This window comes from Dermacentor albipictus, chromosome 1, assembly GCF_038994185.2.
Source record: "Dermacentor albipictus isolate Rhodes 1998 colony chromosome 1, USDA_Dalb.pri_finalv2, whole genome shotgun sequence".
In the NCBI taxonomy this organism is placed as follows: Eukaryota; Metazoa; Arthropoda; class Arachnida; order Ixodida; family Ixodidae; genus Dermacentor; species Dermacentor albipictus.
The window spans coordinates 417,950,312-417,969,948 of record NC_091821.1 but is presented as its reverse complement, the minus strand read 5'-3'; the positions used below and the strand labels follow the sequence as shown (position 1 = coordinate 417,969,948).

Genomic DNA, 19,637 nt, shown 5'->3' with positions numbered 1-19,637 from the left:
GGCAGCTAAGTGCGCCCATCTGTTTCTGTCCCCTCAAAGTGGACATGGCTACGTTAGTGCCGCAAACTTGCCGATATTAACGATATTATTTATTACTGATAGGAAAAAACTCTTTCAATGCACATAATGTACTCGTGAGAAGAAAAAAAAATAACGTTCGGCGCATTCGGCTTGCTCCGCCGGCCGCCATTTTTGTTTTGGTGTCCTGCAGCAACCGCGGGACGAAAATTTTTTTTCTTTTCGTGAGAAATTTAACCTGCGTTATGATCGCACTCCTGATTTTGCGTCAATACTCTGACAAAAAATTGCGATCATTATGTGAGTAAATACGGTAAAATGCACTTTTGCCATGTCGATACGGGCTGGCAACTGACTTGCGAGGATCAACCGATGATCGCGGCTTAATATCGTGCGTGCGAGGTAGGGAGGAAAGCAAGGTGAAAGCGTGCTGGCTTTTGTGCACGGGGCACGGGGGGGGGTTCTACTCCGGTGGCTAAGCCTAAGCTTGGCAGTGAATGCATTGAACACACATCATCACTCTTCGAAAATGCCCACTTTCGACCGGCTCTAGGAAGATTTTCAAGCAACAGTCTTAGCTCACAATGTCTGATTATAGTATTTACCTGATTCCAAACCATATTCCTGTCTTTAAAAAAATGAAGAAAAAGAAAATTGGGCGTAAATTGCCTGCGCAGTGCAATTGGACGAAATCCAAAACCGCCTTGCAATGTTTGTATGCTTTGCCGCATAACATTAATGTAATGCGGCGAAGCTTTCTTTAATCCTGTGGTGAAGCTGACTTTAGAAAACCGGCTGGCATTGGGCAAGAGTATTTCTTGCTAAAGAATCGGGTTCGTGTTAGATTGCTGCTTTCTTTAGGAGCTTTAATGTAATTTGTACATTAGTTTTCTACTTCAGACACATAGAAAGTTGGCGCATGTTTGATTCAGGGCCGTGTTAGAATTGGTCAACTGCTGCCAATTGAATCGGCAGTGTGTTTTGAAATTTTTCTTCAGCATCTTGTTTAATTCAACGCACCGGATGATTCAATCCATTTCGTCGGTCCCTTCAGGGTCGAATTGATGGAAGTCGGCTGTAGTAGGCTACATTTTATAGCCAAAGATAAAGTAATTTCTGCCTTATTCTTGTTAGTTGAGAAGGTGGTCACTGTGAGCGGTCACATGTGAGACTCCCCTCTTTGCAGCCCTAATGACACCAAACCGTGTTCTGGAAGGGGAGATTGCCGATGTGGTGTTTGCGAGTGCCATCCAAGAGAGGTACGTTCACTTTGACTGTGTGTGGACTTTCCCGTGAAAACTTGTAAACAACCTTGTAACATATTGCCACATGCTTTTGTTTCATGTTTTGATTGTGCACTTTGGCAGTATCGCTCTGTCAATGCTTTTCTGTTTTCGCGCGCAACACAACACTATCAGATAATGCATGTGCCGAGGGGCAACAGCTGCACAAATTGCACCATTTTGATGCATTTGTGTGTTTCTGTGCCATGCTACACTAAAAACATGAAATTGTTGAAATTGCACCACACTGCACCAAAATTCCCTGACTAGCCACAAAAGTGCTCACTTGCACAGCCTGTAGTATAAACCGCGACAAGTGACGACCACTGTCAAGCCTGCATATTATAGCACGAATGAGAGCCACAGTATAAAGTAAGCTCAACTCATAGCCTGCGTCTGGCCACTGCTGCACTGCATGGGAGTCTGCTTGACCGCATCTCGCATCTCACAGTCTGGATGCCACTAGTAGCAGCATAACTTAATTTTTTTGTTTTGAATTGATGTGTTGAAAAATAAAGCACTCTCAAAACAATGCATTTTGCAATCATTGGCAGTTGTTTTTAAGTGCCATATACTACTGCTTTGCTTTCGAAACTGGTTAGGCCTAGTGTCACATTCAGTGCCTGCTCAGCACTAAGCCAAAAGTGGTGGGCGGTGGTGGTCTGTTTGCGTGGTTAATACGAAAACTCCACCGGCAGGGTGTTGCATAGCACACCGCTGCAGGAAGCTTGCCACTAGGGTATTAGTTCCTTAAGAAAAAGAGCATTTTTACATATTCTGCAAACGACTAGAAATAATTGCGTGCTATGTACTTCTGCAGGCACACATCGCTGCAGCAAAGTATGTTGTATTCACACCATCTAGACAAAGTTTGCCCTTCAATTTGTCTGTTATAACAGATAGTCTGTTAAAAGCAGAATCGGTTGCATTGATAATATAGGCAGACCAAACTAAGTGAGAAGTGAGAATAGTTGGTTGTATCCAAAAGTATATAGTATGTGGATACGTTGGTACGAGCATAGATCGTATCCCCTGCTTTCTAAGCTCATAAAAGCACTTCTTTCTCTACCTCATGGCAACGCTTACCTAAAACAGTGCTTCAGTGAAAGTAAACACCTTCTAGATGGATGAAGCTCACTGAGCATTGTTAGCAATAATGGAATGCACCATATTAAGTTTCCTTCAGTGCTATGATGGTGATGCAACTAAGTTGCCTCTCAACCTTGGCCATTTGGGGAGTGTGAAGCAGTCTTGGGCGAGATATACACAGAGGGTGAGTGCTGAAAAAAGCAATAATAAGCTAAAGGCAACAGAAGAGCCTGCCACAGAGCAGCCCACTCTGGAAGCAGAAAAAAGCTTTAGAGGAGCAAGTGCCAGCCAACAAGGCATTGCGCCCTAGTGCCGAGGAAATGATCAACTCAGGTGTGAAGCAAGAAGATATGAACAACATAGAAAGTAGTTATGGGTTCTTAATGAAAGAAAATGCAAGCCTGGAGCAGGCGCTTAAATAACTTGGGGAACTCGAAAAGAAAGTGTTTAAAGAATGAAGCATTGATGTCATGTCAATGATGTCTGCACTAGTCATGTGTAAGCTGCTAGTTAGCTTACAGTCATATCTAAGAGCTGATATTGCCTTATATGTATCTAGTGTAGTCAGATGCTCCTCGGTTGATATAGCTGTTTGGTATACAAATAAGTTAGGGCTAGTCACATTCACATGCTGCTTATGTTTAAGAGCACTTTGGAGTACAAATAAACAATTTGTTTGCAGTTTTTATACCAGCCTTTTTCTTCTATGCTTTATGTTTGTTTGCTTGGTCCTATAAATATTCCAGGTACTTGGGTCAACCTGCCTTGCAGGATTGTACGAATTCACAACTCTTGGGTTTCTGTAGAATTCATTGGTCACTTTTGCAGGACCTTGTCCACTGACGCTAAGCATGATTGTGCTGAAGTTTAACGGTTTGTAGCTGTGTGACATTACTGGGGTTAATTCTAAATAGTGGCTATAAAAGTTCACATTTTTTTGGTTTATGTTCCAAAAGTAAGCTTTATTCTCTGTTAAACTGCTCCAAATTTGCAATTTGGTACTCTAAAATAGAGTTTTCTCTTTCCCCCTCAACCTGCTCCAAATCCTATTTCAGCTGTTACACTCCTGCATGTGTCCTGTGCGCTGTCACCCTCTTTAAAACTGTGGGAGTCATCAGATCAGTTTGCATGCATATTCCGAGATTATTGTAGTACTTGATGCCAGCGCTGCGTCGAGAAAGTTCGCCGATGGCTGTACCAGTTACAAACTGGCGAGTACTGTGGCATTCGATCAATGGATGCCGCTTGCTCTTGCTTTCATCATTGCCTCTGAGATATTGTTGCTTTGTTTTTGGGCACAAGTTAGCCCAATAGTCTGTTACAGTTTATCATTCGAGTTTGCCTTGCTGCATTGCTGCCTGGGCAGTGTCACCACTACGTGACAATATTTGACTGTAGTGGTATTAAAGGAACACTAAGACAATTTGCCAATTGTGAACCCAGTAAAGAGAACCGACCTTCACACCTCAACTCTTCTGTGAATGCAACATACACAAGCAGAGGGCTTTCCACTTGGATCTGAGCTTGACACCTTTTGTGCGACACCCTGCTTGTTTTTACAAAAGCATTACTTCGCTTCTGATTTCTTTGATAGGTGACTATATGGAAAAGATTAAGCAGGGTTGTCGTTGCCTGTTTCTTTTCTTTGCAGAACCGAGACGAGACTGTGAGTGGAAAGTACTGTGAGTGTGACAACTTTTCATGCGACCGAGTCGACGGATTGCTTTGCGGAGGCAAGTTTATACTTTTTCTGTTGGTTTGCTCACGAAGATATGTGCAAATGATGGGACAGATTTAACAACATGAAACGTCAAGTAAAATGGTGAAAAGATTGTACGGTTATGTTCCGTGCCAGTGCACATGCTATGTGCCTTTGAGAGCTCAGCTGAATATTTGGTTGTCATAGATTGAATGCACACCCTTAGAGTTTTTTGTAGCTATGCACAAGCATTGACCATCGAGTCGATCAATGCTGTGTCCCACAGCACAGTGGTGGAATGTGCGAGAGTACCTGCATGCACTCAATGATCAGTCCCGTATTAGTACTGTCCTCTGCTAGGCTTTTCATGCAACGGTCGCAAAAGCAAGTAGGGTTGGGGTCCATTATTGCTTTCAGGTTCCCTTTTACTAATGCGGGAGAAGTTGCGGTACTGTGTGAAAAAAATGGAATGCAATACAGTTGACAATCATTATAATAGACTGTATTAAGCGAGAAAGGTGTGTTATACCCATAGTCCATTTTATCCAAAATTAGAGCCACGTTGCATGTTGCATTGAGAATGGTAGAACTTTGCTTATACCACCTTCTAGTGTTGAATTATTGTAACCTGGAGGGCGATCACAAAAACGGTGAAAAAGTCGAAAGTGAAATAAATAAATAAACAAACAAATCAACAAATTTACGCGGCTATTGTACAAACACGCTAGTGGCACGACGTCGTGTTGCCCGCTGTTTTTGGAAGCTAGCTTCTGAAAAATGTTTGTTTCTGCACACAATGGCAAGGTTTTCCTGTTGCTGAAAAAAATCAAGCGACAGTTCTGCCAAAGCAGCTAGCTTCCTGCCTTGCTGGCTGACTGCAAAAGCAACTTGGTTGGGCTTGTTACCCAGAACAGCCTGTTAGAAGACATTTGCACCAAACTGTTGATTCCGCACACATGTATACTCTCACAGACTTTGCTACCATGCTCCGTGATGTGGCACTGATCGATTTAGAGATCAACGCTTGATAATGGGCTCATATGTCCCATCTCCCTTCTTCACCTTGTCCGTTGTTCTAAGCACCTTTTCAAAGATGACTGAGAACTTCAACTTATATAGTGTAGTCCCTCTGTTTTTTGGCCATGCTATGATTCTTGGTTGCTGCAACAAGGAGCTGCAGCTGTTTTGGAGACGTTTTTAAGTGTGCGACTGTGTTTGTGCAGGTGAAGAACAGGGAAGCTGCATCTGTGGAAGTTGTGAGTGTCGGGACGGCTGGACTGGTCCTAACTGTAACTGCCGAGACACAAATGACACCTGCATTGGCCCCAATGGGGTTAGTACCTGACTCTGGAGAGTTCTCCAATTGTAGGAGAAGGGACGGCACAACTTGGACAGTTGCTTTCATTGTGTGTTACCTCGGAAAGCCCAAACATCACTGCGCACCAAAGAAAATTGTAATCGCTTGTTTGCCTCTATACTTGGCTATCAGATGTGCATTCATATAAGAACAATACAATTTTAATTGAGTAAATGGTTGATTAGTGCAGGGATTAATGGGTCATTGGTTTTCTGAACTACGCACAACGAAGGACTTGCTCTAGGACAAGCAGCTGTGGTTGCTTAGTGCCTATGGTGTTGGGCTGCTAAGCACGAGGTCATAGGATCAAATCCCGGCCACGGCAGTCGCACTTTGATGGGGGCGAAATGCAAAAACACCCATATACTTAGATTTAGGTGCACGTTAAGGAATTCCAGGGGGTCCAAATTTCCGGAGTCCTCCACTACAGCGTGCCTCATAATTAGAAAGTAGTTTCGGCTTGTAAAATCTCATAATTCAATTTTTTTGCTCTTGGACATTCAACATGATCAGAATTAGGAAGTGTCAAAATGTGCCGTTGTAAGGTTAAGCCTACAATTGGAAGCAGATTTAGCAAAGGAAAGTTGTAGGTGGCCACATCTATAAGCAGCATTATGTTGACATGTCACTGTTGTCTGCTGGATTTCAGAGTGGATATGCTCTCAAAGATATGCTTTAACCAGTGAGATGCACAAATGTTGTAGCACCAAGGGGTGCTGCTTCAAAGCAAGACAGTGTGCTAGATTCTCTTTGTCACTCGACCTGAAGGTGGTGGTTTCAAGATTTGCACCAGTATACTTGTTTGCATACTTCTTTGAGCAAACCTATGCAGACTTTATTCAAAAACTTGTGCATAGAAGCAATGTGCTTTGTTATTCGTGTGGTTCACTGTATATTGTCAAATCATTTCTGAGGAAATCCACAAGGTGGAGGAATTTTATAAAAGGGAGAAATAATAGTTCTGTGTGAATATATAAATTTTTGAGTATTGGTTTAGTGATTAGATGGTCACATGAAAAAAAATTGTATTTATCTTTTCAGTTTAATGATCGATTCCCTACATTCAGCTTTGCTGCAATACAATTGTACTGTGCGGTGAAACATTTAATCTAGCAGTGAAGCACACCAAAAGTAAAAAGGAGCACTGTAATACGGCCTAGCATTCGCTCTTTATACGCATGTGCAGGCATCATCTCCAGTTACAGTACGAACACTAAGACATCTATTAATTGTAACGAGGACGTCTTTGGTAATCCTCTATCTTCCGTTGACACTTCCTCTACACGTTGCAATAGTCTACATGTTTAATGTGCACATTGTTTTACTTTTGTGTTCTTTTCATTAACTTTCTGCGTGCACAAAGGCAGTTGCATCGTGCTCTTCTATTCATTACCCTAAATAATTATAAATAAAATAACATAATAAAGCTCTTTGTATCTTTGACATTTAGTTAATGAGTTCTACTGCACCAAATTTTGGTCTCATTAATTTTTGCAGCCACTTCTCTGCACAACAGCTGTTCGATATCTGATGAGAAAATATTCGTCCCAAATTACTATTTGCTTCAAGCTCAACATCCGCTGCTATATTGTACATGCCTAAAAAAATAATCAAACATTGTCAGTCGCTTTAGAGTAGAACGAAACTATACAAAGGAAACCTATACAGATATCTTGGAAAGCTTCGGAGTTACAGAAAGATTTCCCCAACCTGGACGAACTTTTCTTCAACTGCAAATCTTAGAAACCTGCGTGGGCTTCCTTTGTAGCTTCGAGTTACTTCCAGATGGATGACAATGTTTTTCTTTTCATAAAACCTCCTTGACGTTGCACATTTTGCATAATGGATTTGCCATATTAAATGTCCCTGCGCTTCGAGAGGTCGATTAATTTAGCTTCACTCTGTGATCTGCCAGCCTCCTGGTCAGCTCAGATAGTCCAAGTTTTGATCCCCGGACGAGGACAATGTTTTCAACTGCAAAGCTCTCTGCCGTACAGCTTTCGTTTGTAGGTTCGTGCTACTTCCAAGTGGATGACAGTTTTTCCCTTTTATTGTGGCATTGTATGCTGCAGTTCTTGAAATGTGCCTCAAATTTGCTTATTTTTAGACAGTTGCATAGTGCGATTCAGGTCTACAGTAGAACCTTCTTAGTACAATGGAACCCCATTGATATGTTCTTCTCTGTTGTGTTTTCCCTACAGCTGCACCATGTTTTCCTAGTCCCAACCTAAATCCAATCCACTCCCATGTATTACGTTCCCCTTTGATATGTTGCCATTTTGTAATGTTCCGGCATCTTACGTTGCATCTGAACGTGGCAGTCATGTAATTTTGGTCATGCAGCCAGCCGGTACGTTGGAACACATGACCGACACGTAGCAAGTGACAGGAATATTGCAGCAAGTGACCAGCATGTTGCAACAAGCAACAAAAGTTTGCAATGAGGGGCTGAAGTTGCAAAAGCCAGGTGCTGCTTCCATCTTCATGCAACTTCGCTTGTGGAAGCTATGTATGGGAAAGTAAGGAGTGTGTCTATGTTGGCAGTGATGCTTGCTTTCTGGAACCATAGGTTCATGGCACTTCAAATATTTCTCTCTATTCTATTATTGAACTAATTTGAAAAATTCTTGTAGTAGAACACTCCCTAGATAGGCATGTAACAACTTCCAGCATGTAACCAAAATTTTCTATGTGATCTGGTGAGGGGCCTTGAAAAGAGATGCTAAAGAGGAGCACTGAATCTGTCTAAATCGATAAAATATTTCTTGAAAACTCTATTTTCATTAATTTCATGGTAAGAGGACAATTACTTGAAGAGAAAATGAAGGTAGAAGATCCATTTCATGGTATTTTTGGCAACTACATTTTAAGCATTAGTACAATTTATGTGGGTACATATAAATGAGGTTTTTACTGTATTGTATTTGGCTTTAAGCTTTTAAAGCTTTCTGGTCTTCATGGGATGCATTTCTTGTCCTTACCTATTGCTTTCCAGCTGTATGAAAGCCTGCAACTGCAGTAGAACACTCAAACAAGTTTTCTCAAACGAGGTTTCTCAACAAGTTGGCAATGTTGGTAAATGTGCTTCAACACTCGCTTTTGTTTGCAATGCAGAAAATCTGCAGCGGCTACGGAGAGTGCATCTGCGGGCAATGCAAGTGCCTTGAATCGGACGAAGAGCGCTACAGCGGCGTCTACTGTGAAGATTGTCCAGTGAGTACCAGCCTTCTCGTGTTTTGCTCAGCATTAGGTTAATGCTTGGTTAATGCATTAGGTTAATGCTGGTTAATGCATCTTTCAGTGGGTGACAAAACTTGCACGGCAATCGCCTATGAAAGCACGGCTTTTAAGGCTGCAAGAACTAAGCTGTGAAGCCTAAGGCATCGCTGACTTGCAATTTTAGTCCACTCTATCGGAGTGAAAGGCTCTGCACATTCAACTTTGTTGTGTTTAAATATGGTAATTATGGTCTGCAAGTTCCTTCCAGGCATGTGCCGCTATTTTGAAGAACTCTGGAGTGATCTCTTAGCCTGCATGTTACATTCATTGTAAGAAAGCAGTCTCAGAAACGCTTCATAGATGGCTCAGTGCAGCACAGTGATAAGACAATGTTTAGTGTGGCTTCGGCGGTTTCGTTGCGTTGAGCAACCACTTAAATATGTGTGTAAGCTTGCATGCTCAAGTTTCCTAGTGTAGTTTGGGCTTGGTGGTACAAAACAACGAAGATATAGAGGAAGAACATTTGTGTGTCACACCTGCTCTGTCTGTGTCTCTTTTTTTCACTATTCCTGTGCCGAACTGCACCAAACACTGAACATTGACCGAAATTGTGCCATGCTGCACCAGAATGGCTTCAGCATTCCAGTAATCTCCGGCAGTGGCCGCAAACAGCAAGAGGATTCGTTCTCCTAAAAAAAGTATAACATTCCATACCCTGCGCAGCAGCGTCTCCCGCACAGTTTCTTGTAATTTTTGAGCTTATAACACTGGGCCTCATGGCGCCTCCAGCAAGTGGCTGTCAGTACGGCCAGGTTGGCTGTATTTACAATGTACTAGAATACGGTTGAGTTGTCTGAGCGGTGCAGTGCTACATAGCTGAGGCGTACAAGAAACGAACAGTAGACTAAGGGCACTGCAAGCAAACTAGAACCTTTTTTAACTGTTTTTCGCTCACCTCCAATGCTTCATTATCTTGTTGCCACTGTGGCCTCTGGTTTTGCTCTAGTACCATTGCCATGAATATAAGCGGGTGCCGTAATGGACACATTTGATGTGTAATTACAGTCAACAACCAATTTTTTGTACATGCCCGATAATTCAGACACCTTTGCGGAACTGCCACATACACTATAGAGTCTATGTTTAAGAACGTTTGGAATTTTGGACGCAAAACTTTTCACCATCTGATTTCTCTGACTTTTTCGCCTTGACTGCAGGTTCGAAACAGCAAAATATCAAAGCCGCTGCCATTTTGATTATATCGTAGCCTCGAACCGGCGCTCTCGCATGCCTGTTCACCGGCAGACACCTCCACGGAACACTAGGCCTAGCTGCTTCAGACGTTCGCCGCTGCCAAGCTTCTCGCTGTTCGATGCCGTGATATTCATTGAAAGAATTTGCCACTATCTGCAATGGAGCCGAATCCACCTTTGTAATCCTGGCTGATGGTTTCAAAGCGCAGAAAGCATGCCACATTGCATTATGTTGATTCGCGAAAGTCAGCTTCGCCTAAATATAAGTGTTGTGTGGTCAAGCATGTGTAATGTATTGCAGTGAAGCATACTAAAAGTATAAAGGAGCAACTTTCACAGGACATGGCACATGGTATTCCTTAATTATACACGCAGGCACCCGCCATCTCCTGCCGAAGTATGAGCTATGATACTCCTAAGAAGTATACTGACAGGCCTTCAGAGCTATTTCTGCTGTGCCTGTGATGATTTGAGCTTTTGGAGCAGTAAAACGCATGCATTCATTTTTTCAGATCTTTTTGCAGACACTAAGAAGTCCGAAAGATTGGACGTTGACTTATAGCTAGTTTCTAAGCATGGAATAGTGCTACGTGTATGTTTCAAAGTCTGAATTAAGCCACTGTTACAAATGTTCTCAGTTTCACCTAAACTGATTTTAAAATAACACATTGTAGTAGTCTCTCAATGGTTTGCGTTTGAATTTATGCTGGTAGTGCCTTCATGTGATTATTTCCTACATAAAATGAAACCACCTCATAAACGTATATAAACGCATAAAGGCAGGTAAATAAGTTCGGGGCTAATTGGAACACATTCTTCCCTATCTGTTTTCGCCAATATGTAATGTCGACATAATTTGGCTTCAAGCTTAGTGTGAGCCCTATGCCGCCTTTGTCAACTGGATAATTAGCATCCTGAGATCATGCTAGTGAGTTATTGCTTGAGAAAGGTGTTCTACTTTGTGATTTCTTATTCACATTTCATTTGTTCGTGATGGTACGTATGCTTACTACAAAGGTGTAGCAGTAATTGCATTGTGGAAATGAAGTGTAGGCCAAAGCTTTGATTTCATGGAATGCAAAATAATCCTGTATTAGGGAGGCGCGTGCTGCACCATGCTCAGTGGGCAGGCGTCTCTGTCCTCAGGACTGGTATAATGTAAAAACTATTCCAATCTCTTTTTGGGCCAATATTGAAGAAGCCTGAGCCATTTTAACCTATCACGAAGGGCTAATGGTGCATTTGAAATAAAAACAGATTGGAATAGTTTTACGTTATACCGGCCCAGGGTCGATTTCGGACTTCTGGGTCTGCGGTGACATATGGTGACCCAGATTGGACTGCATCATTTTAGAACATTTTCCACTATCATCATGAGGGTCGGACCCGCTGTGGTTGCTTAGTGGCTATGGTGTTGGGCTACTAAGCTCAAGTTCGCGGGATCGAATCCAGTGGCAAAATGCGAAAGCACCAGTGTACTTAGATTTAGGTGCACGGTTAAGAACGCCAGATGGTCCAAATTTCCGGAGTCCTCCACTATGGTGTGCCTCATGATCATATCATGGTTTTGGCACGTAAAGCCCCATAATCTAGTCTAATCACGAGGGTCGACGTGGGAATTATATACCATATTTACTCGAATCTTGGCCTGCCCCGATTCTAATCCGACCCCCAAATGTATGAAGCCAGAAAAATTACTTCGAAGAAACTTACTTCGAATGTAGGCCGAACAAAGAAAGTGAGGACAGTGTTCACAGAATGATAGCGGCATTTATTTAATATGAACATGCCGAGCTCACTCTACGTTGTCACTACCGTTAGCCTTGTCCCCATACCCCAGACCACATGTGAGCTTGCGGGCGCACGCAAGCTCGCGCCCTCAAGCGTGCGCAGACATTGTGGCATCACACATGTCGAAACGCGGTGTGATCTTGGTGAACAGCTTCTCTCTGTTATTGCACGCTTATCTTTCTTATCGCTGTCATCTCCTCATTGTGGCACACACAAAAGTGTCTCCCGTTGCCCCTTCCAACGATGGACGTTTTTCTCATTGATTCTGAAGTCCCGCCTGGCTAACTATGCCTCTGCGGCTAGCGCAACTTTTCATTTGAAAGCGGCACTATTGTGTGCCATTACGAAAACGCTATGCCGCACGTCGATACTATAGAACCAGCTCCGATGCGACGCAGGTCAAAGCGTTGACATCTCTCATGTACTGCTCGTGTACTACAAGTACAACTGCTCATGCAGTTGGCTACTGGCCCAGCTACTAGCGGCTGCAATACTGACTTTTCTAGATGGTGCTAACTATGGACCATACTTATCATCTTCAGTTCTCGAATCCTCGAGTCTAAGCTGACCCTAGAGTTTTGTATATGATTATTTGAAAAAAAATGTCGGCCTAGATTTGGATAAATGTAATATTCCTAATCTAGTCGATTCTAGTGCCACCAATTTTTTTGGCTTTACAGGAAAACATGCGCTGTGCTGCCGCTTGACACACTCTTCCATATTCTAGTACACCATAGCTACAAAGCACGCTACCACCACTCCGCGTTCTGATTGGCTTGCGGCAAGGCGAAACTATTTCTGTTATGTAGAAATGGCTTTCAGTAAACCGCAGTAGTTCATAACTTTGGCTTCTCCGTACGGTCTCTTGATGAAGCGCATTCCCAGGCACTTCACCCACACTGTTGAGCCATTAAAGAAAAAGGTATAGAAAAAAAGTATAGAAAAAGGTAAAGAAAAAAAGGAAAAAGGTAAAAAAATGTGTTGGGTTGCTTTTGAAAAAATTTTAAACTCACTATTTCAGAATGCATGTTTTTGTGGTTGCTACCACTAATTAAAAATCTGTAGTCACTATTACCAAAATTTTCATGCGCTAGACGGTTTCAGTATAAAAGTAATCTGCTTCAGAATTCAGCTTGAGACAGTTGCAGTACAGCGCTCATGTTCGTTTATTCTGTGTTCCATCATGGTTTCCAAGCAGGGTGTCTACCAACCGGGAAAACCGGGAATTCTCAGTTAATTTGAACAGTCTGGAAAAACTCGGGGAAAACTCAGGGAATTAGTGCTTCTATCAGGGAAAATTAGCTGTAACTTTATTGAAAGGGAACAAAAGTCGTGTTAATGCTGGCTCCAGTAACAGAGAAATAGCAACGAATCGTCATTGATGCCATGTCATCGGCACGATGTATTGCCAGAGTAGTTAACGACCGATTTTCTAGGCACCCGATTTTTCGGACATGCCCGATAATTTGCACGGTTTTGCGGCACCACCACGTACTCCATATAGTCAATGTATATTGCGCTGACTGCAGGTCTGAAATGGCATTAATCAAAGCCACCACCGCCGCTATTTTGATTATCTCGCCGCCTCGAACCGGCACTCTCGCAGGCAGATCCGCTGGCAGCCGTAACCATGACCCCGGCAACGTTAGGCCTAGCTGCTTCTATGGTTGCTATTAAGCTTCTTGCCATGCGGTGCCGTGTTTTTCATTGAAAGAATTCGCCGCTATCACCAATGGCACCGACTCCGCCTTTGTAATCCTCGCGATTGGCTTTGAAGCTCGCAGTAATGCCAGTCTCCGAAAGTTAGCTTTGCCTCAGTACACTAGTGTTAGGCGGTGAAGCATAACAAGCGTGGGAAGGGGGCAATTGTCACGGGACACAGTATGTATTCCTTAATTACACATGTGTGCACTCCGTCACCTGTCACAGTACAAGCCCTGGTATGCCTAATAAGCGTTCTGGCAGGCCTTCAGAGCTTTTTCAGACGTGCCTGTGGTAATTTTAGCCCTTAAAGGCAGTTAAAGACATGCATTAATTTTTTTCAGACTGCCCGTTTATTTTCAATGTTTTTTTGCGGCCCCTGGGAAGTCCGAAAAATCAAATGTTGACTGTACAACTGACCAAGGGGATGCTTCAGATAATCCATGTGGTGAAAGCGTGGTAGAAGGAGGATAAGAACAGAAAGGACCGACGCACTTAGGAATTAACGGGAAAGGAAGGGTGCCGCCGCCTTTTTGAAGGAGCTTGAGCTAAAAAAACTAAGTGTTGGCTGACGCTGAGACACAGGTGTCCCTCATCCAAACCAAAATAAATTGTTTAAGCAGTGAAACCCAACACTGAGATGTTGTGCACGGGCTGAGAGTATGTCAGGACAGTTGAGGTTGACTTTCCAGCTGCTGAGAGAGAACCTTAGTTGTGACAAAGTTCAGGACCTCATACAGATGAGCTTGCTATCAGTTGATAGAAATAGCTGATATTAAAAAATATTTACTTATGTATGCATCTCCTTTTCATTCGTATTTGAAAGTGTTCGACTCAATTCAAATTGGATTAAGTCATTTTTTTGTTTCAGCATGCTTACTAGAGAGTGACAGCATCGGGCAACATGGTGTCAGCCTGTCTTGACATAAAACAAAGTTCTGGCTCATTCAGGGAATTTCGCAAAGGTGCTCAGGGAAAACCTGGAAAACTCAGGGAATTTGGCAATGTCAACTTGGTAGACACCCTGCCAAGTGAGCTGCCATGTTCCATATTCAACTATTGCACCAAAATTCAGATTGGCCTGCTCTAAGTTGCTCCAAAATGAAATTTAGTCTGCTCCAAGCAGCTCGAAAATGTAAATTTGTTTGCTCCAAACTGCTCCATAAGGCAACTTGCCCCTAAAATTGCTCGAAAATAACTTTGGCAGTCCCACCCCTGTAATAGGGTGGGTATTTCAGCACAGCTTGCCATATTTCACGAAGTGTGGCAGATACATTCCAATGATGTTGGGACACAAGAAGTAATTCTTGTGCACATAAATTTTGATGTACATGACCCCATGGGGTCAAAATTATCTTGAGTGCTCCGCTGCTGTCTCCCTCATGGCCAAGATGTAGCCTTTTGGTTTAGAATTTTTATCCATTTATAGTTTCTGCGTTGAATAAGTAATTTACACACGTTTCTGTTAATTTATAGACCTGCCCTGGAAAATGTGAGGCGTTCAAGGACTGCGTGCTATGCCAAGTCTTCCAACTGGGCCCCTACACCGAGGAAGAGTGCAAGACTAAGTGCGAGTTCCTGGCCATTCAGGCTCCGCACATAGAAGGTACATTGTATAGACGCACAGTGCCACATACATGGCCTATCAGCAATCTTAAGTGCTAAGTAAGCCTGTTTATGGCAAGGTAGGATGTTGTGCGTAAAGCATTGCCAAACTAGCTGTCGCATGGAAGGGGAAGCGTTCTGCAAACAGAATGTGAAACTTGGCATATGTAGTGAAAGCACAGAATGACCAGGTTGCTAAAACGAATCTCCTCACAGTTATTAGGCAGGGCATGCCATAAGAAACGGCACAAGTGGCAGCAAATGTGATACAACCAACCATTGTTCTTTATCTAGGGACTTGTGTGTCGACACAAGGGGTTCCAGTGTGCTGCATGTCAATTTGATTGTAAAATTGGGCATGAGGTAGGTAGGTTCAGATGTTTCATGGACACTGTCATGAAGAACTGTAAGAGTGCAGCTGGCATTTTTAAACAGTAAAAATGTATCAACTAGGCCAGTTAATGCTACTCATATGATGTGTGGGACTTGGCAAGGAGCCTAAAATCTTGTTCAGTGCTGTCATTATTGCTTGGGGAATACCATGTCATGAGCATTGATAGGGCAAACGAACGTGGAGTCACTTTTCTCCTCACTTCTGTTTAGCATGTCGGCCAACTTGCATGACAGACGGTGCAAACTGAAACAGGATTAAGGGGGTAGTTCAATCATAGATCAAAAAAGAAGAAAAACATTATTCGTAAGTTATGTTGCTGAAAACTGAAAACTTCTGGATATATGTAATTTTATGTGATTGTTACGAATGTGAGGTGAATTTTTGTTTATCTCATTTGGTTCTAATTTTATGAAAGCTTCCTTTACCTGAAGCAATTTTTTAGACAATTTTTAGAGAAGTCGGTTCCTCAATTTTTTCTAAACAGGATATCAATGGCTTGTGTATGATCCCAAGAAATCCAGTAAGACTAACCTTTTTAATACAGTGCATACAATACTTACAATACACGGAGTAGAGAAAGTAAGAGAAAATGCCTGAGGTATTTTCGAGGAATGCAACTATAACATGCTCGGGAAGCTGTACAGATGGGTACCTAGACAGCGACCAAGATGCTTGGTGTAAAACGCCTCGGCAGTTTCCATGCATGCCTCGATAACATATGTGAGCTCATGCATTATGTATTTTTGTGAGCTGCTAGCTTCCTCACTGTGCTCCACAGTTCATCCACACGGTTTCCTCAGGCAGACTTTCAAGATGAAATCTTAATCAGTTCATGTTTCTTCATACCAGTATTTTCGCTGGCACATGATGCTTAAAATTGTAGGTTCATAAAACTCTCTTGGTGCGTTGTGTGCAGTCGTTGAAGAAGGTGAGAAGCTCTGCATCTTCCGCGACGAAGATGACTGCAAGTACACCTTCATCTACAAGTTGGAACCAACTAACGAGTACACTGTACGAGCAAAGAACGAGCGTGGTAAGTGGAAATGTCCTTGTTTAGAGCGTACTGTGACATCTGTGACTCTGCTTCACAATGGATCCTAAAAACGCAATCAACCTGTGTGTCAAGCAGTTGAAGAAAAAAAGTTAAAAAACACTTTTTGACCTCCAGTCTACATAGTTCCCGGGAGAAGAAAATTAATTACATTTCAAAATTGCCTGTGTAAAATTTTTTTCACCTTTAACATTCACTGAGAACTAGGGGTGTGCGAATAGTAGATTTCAAATCTGATATTGAATCAAATCAAGAAAAAAAAGATGAACATTGAATCGAGTATCAGAAAATTTTTCACAAAATTTAATGCTTACAAATTTTTGGGAAAAAGGTGTGTTGCACATGCTCGGGAGTCCCCTAGTATTGCATAACAAGAATATAGCAAGCTATTGGTAACATGGGCACATGGAAATCAAGTTAATACTGTTCGGTATACCCTTGCTAGAGGAACAGCAAATCACTATGCCAGCACTGATTACATCTCTGTTCCAATATATAATAGTCCGGAAATTTTTAATTTTTATGAGTACAGTTTTTTTTTTTTTAATAGAATCAAGGGCTCCTTTCCCTCTGAAACTGGTGAATTAGTGACATTCCGTTGTATTCAACACCAATGAGGTTCTCAGTTTCATAGTGGACCTGTGTTTTGCGGCAGTCTTTTATTTACTGCGTATAAAGTATTGCTTTCAAGTTTTTCTCCGAAATACAGTAGGGCTTTCTCAACTTTACGGCAGGCGGGCTATCGTAAGGCCGATCATGAAAGGACCATGCATACTCGATCACCGCTCCACAAATAGCCTTTGATGACAGTAAAGAGCAGGTGCCACCCACACCATTTCATTGTTAGGTTCGCCCTGATGAGGCACCTGAAATCTGCAGGGCCACGGCAAGTTCAAGCAGTTCTGCCCCCTTTCCCTTAATTCGCTGTCCACGCAAATGCGTACAACCAGCCATGACACTTTCGTGCTAGCAATGTAAACCCAAAGTTAGCCTTGTGGCAGTTTTCTCGAAGCCAAAAAAAAATAAAGAAAGATATGCTTAAAAGAAAGAAGAGAGAGATTGATGTGCGTCTACGAATGGCATTGGGAATGAAATGTCACTGTACAGTGTGTCGCAAAGCTGGCTGCCGCAGACAGCATTTTTGCCATCTTGTGCACTCACTTCCGTTTGAGAGGCAGTTTGCCGTCTTTCCAAGTGTCACGGGGCTGCTGTGCATAGATCTGGGTTGATTCGGCACCAAACCACAGCTTCAGTCCGTGACACCCGATGACGCCGATTAGGCCTAAAGGACAAGGCAATATGGCCTTGACAAAAATTCGCTGCAAGCTGTTGTGGAATGCTTGCCGCTGGTATTTTTTAGGTCGCGCATATTAGTTTGATTGAAATCTGTTGAAGCAGCGTGAGGTTCGTCGCTGTGTATCGAGCATGATCTGCATGCCTGTCGACATCTAATCAGCCCAATCTTTTACGCTTGCTTTGGTACTATTCGAAATCTGCGCTGCAGTTCTTGCTGTTCCCTCTGTCCACGTCACGTTATCATTTTGATTGGTCCTGCCGACGTGGACAAACCTTGTATTGACAGAAGTGGTCCTGGCGGATGTGGTGCCCTTTTACGAATTGCCGCATTTCGCCGCTCTGTGTGCGATACCTAGCTCGGGCTGACGTGTGAGCACTCGCCGTGATGAAGTCCACTACCGCATCAGCAGGGGCGGTGCGTCCACAGCGCCCCATCCGCAGCGCCTTGTCTGCAGCGCCCTCGGCGCTCCCTTTTCACCGAAAACGAAGTGAAATGCTTGCTTGGGTGGCATGGAGCGTAAGGGGCTCTGCTGAGCGCGCAACACATGGCACTGACACAAAATATATCAAATATCTGAAAAATAATATAGTAGATATTTGATATTTGCACGCCTGTACTGAGAACATTAAAGAATAATAAAGAAAGGATACTTGTTCATAAAATGCAGCATTTTTTTCAATACACATGTAAACTTTGGTAGTAGTTTTCTAAGCATGTTGCATGGTAAAAGAATATTGACTCCCCTAAAGATGTGTGAGAAACGAAAACGCACCAGCTGCATAATCGCTAAGGGCAGCATAAGTGCTTGCTAGCTAAGCTTGTATAAGCATTTGCCCTTTCACCTACAACATGGACAACTGCAACTGTATATTCTGGTACAGTGGAACCTGAATATATCAAACATTGGTATATTAAATTGTTGTCCGTATAGAACAGTTGTAACATCCTTTTGGAAATCCTACGCAAGAAAAATAGCACTGTTGATTTCACTGCCACATTTGATGTATCGAATGGTGCAACCTTGCAAGTGTGCTTCCTCTAACGTGACTGCAATCACTTCCTGCATCATCAGAAATATTCATGTTGACAATATGGCACTATTCTGACAGGTGCCGTCTTGTTATTGAATATTAAGGCCAGTACATGCCATGAAGGAAAAGTGAGCGAGAATAATGTCTTAAAATACTGTAGGCTCATGCAACAAGGATTTTACTTGCACTCCATAACACTGGATTTACATTAGTAATCTTCACCGCATCACAGTCGTGTAATGCGATGAAGTGGGAGGAAAGAACAGTCGTGCAGTGAAGCATACTACATGCAGCCGTTCTTTACTGGAAAGAGGATGACCATTCTGCTTCAAGAACACGAAAGGCCTCCTGGTATGATACACATGCTGCACAATAAATGGATGGCTCTCAAATTTTCTCACTGAATGGCTTTAGGCATGGGATCAGTAAATTACCACTTTTCGCATTCTTAAGGACTGTCAGAGACGTGTGGATTTTTCAGATAAGCTTCAAATAGGCATATTTTACATTTTGAATTATCGATATACCAAACTATTTCCCATTCCCCTTAGAATTCATTATACCTCAGTTCAAATGTATATATATTCCGCAGACTTACATGTCTGAAGTTGATTTTCGACCAATGCAGACGGTCCGGATTTTCCAGTCATGCACGAGTAAATCTTTGTCTGAAGGTGGAAGTTTTGGACAGTGCAGACTGCGTAGAAGCCTAATTGAAAGTGACAAACTTTGTTGCTTATGATTTAACTGTGTCTCGGCTGTTAAAGATTGCTAAACCATTGTGTGGTAGAGATAAGTTTAATAAAAGACAGATTGTTGTGTTGCTTTGAAGCTACTTGCATCATAATA

The 19,637-nt window shown here is 42.6% G+C and overlaps 1 protein-coding gene across 5 annotated transcripts in view; it reads left to right on the top strand.

Annotated features, from left to right (window-relative positions):
- Window positions 1-19,637, top strand: part of mys (position-specific antigen beta subunit myospheroid) — a 388,332-nt gene that overhangs the window by 364,221 nt on the left and 4,474 nt on the right. For all 5 annotated transcript variants that reach the window (XM_070532236.1, XM_065429914.1, XM_065429913.2 and 2 more), the window contains 6 exons: window positions 1,205-1,277; window positions 4,042-4,123; window positions 5,313-5,422; window positions 8,561-8,659; window positions 14,887-15,016; window positions 16,326-16,442. In XM_070532236.1, the coding sequence (XP_070388337.1) occupies window positions 1,205-1,277; window positions 4,042-4,123; window positions 5,313-5,422; window positions 8,561-8,659; window positions 14,887-15,016; window positions 16,326-16,442 (611 nt within the window). The remainder of the gene's footprint in view (window positions 1-1,204; window positions 1,278-4,041; window positions 4,124-5,312; window positions 5,423-8,560; window positions 8,660-14,886; window positions 15,017-16,325; window positions 16,443-19,637) is intronic.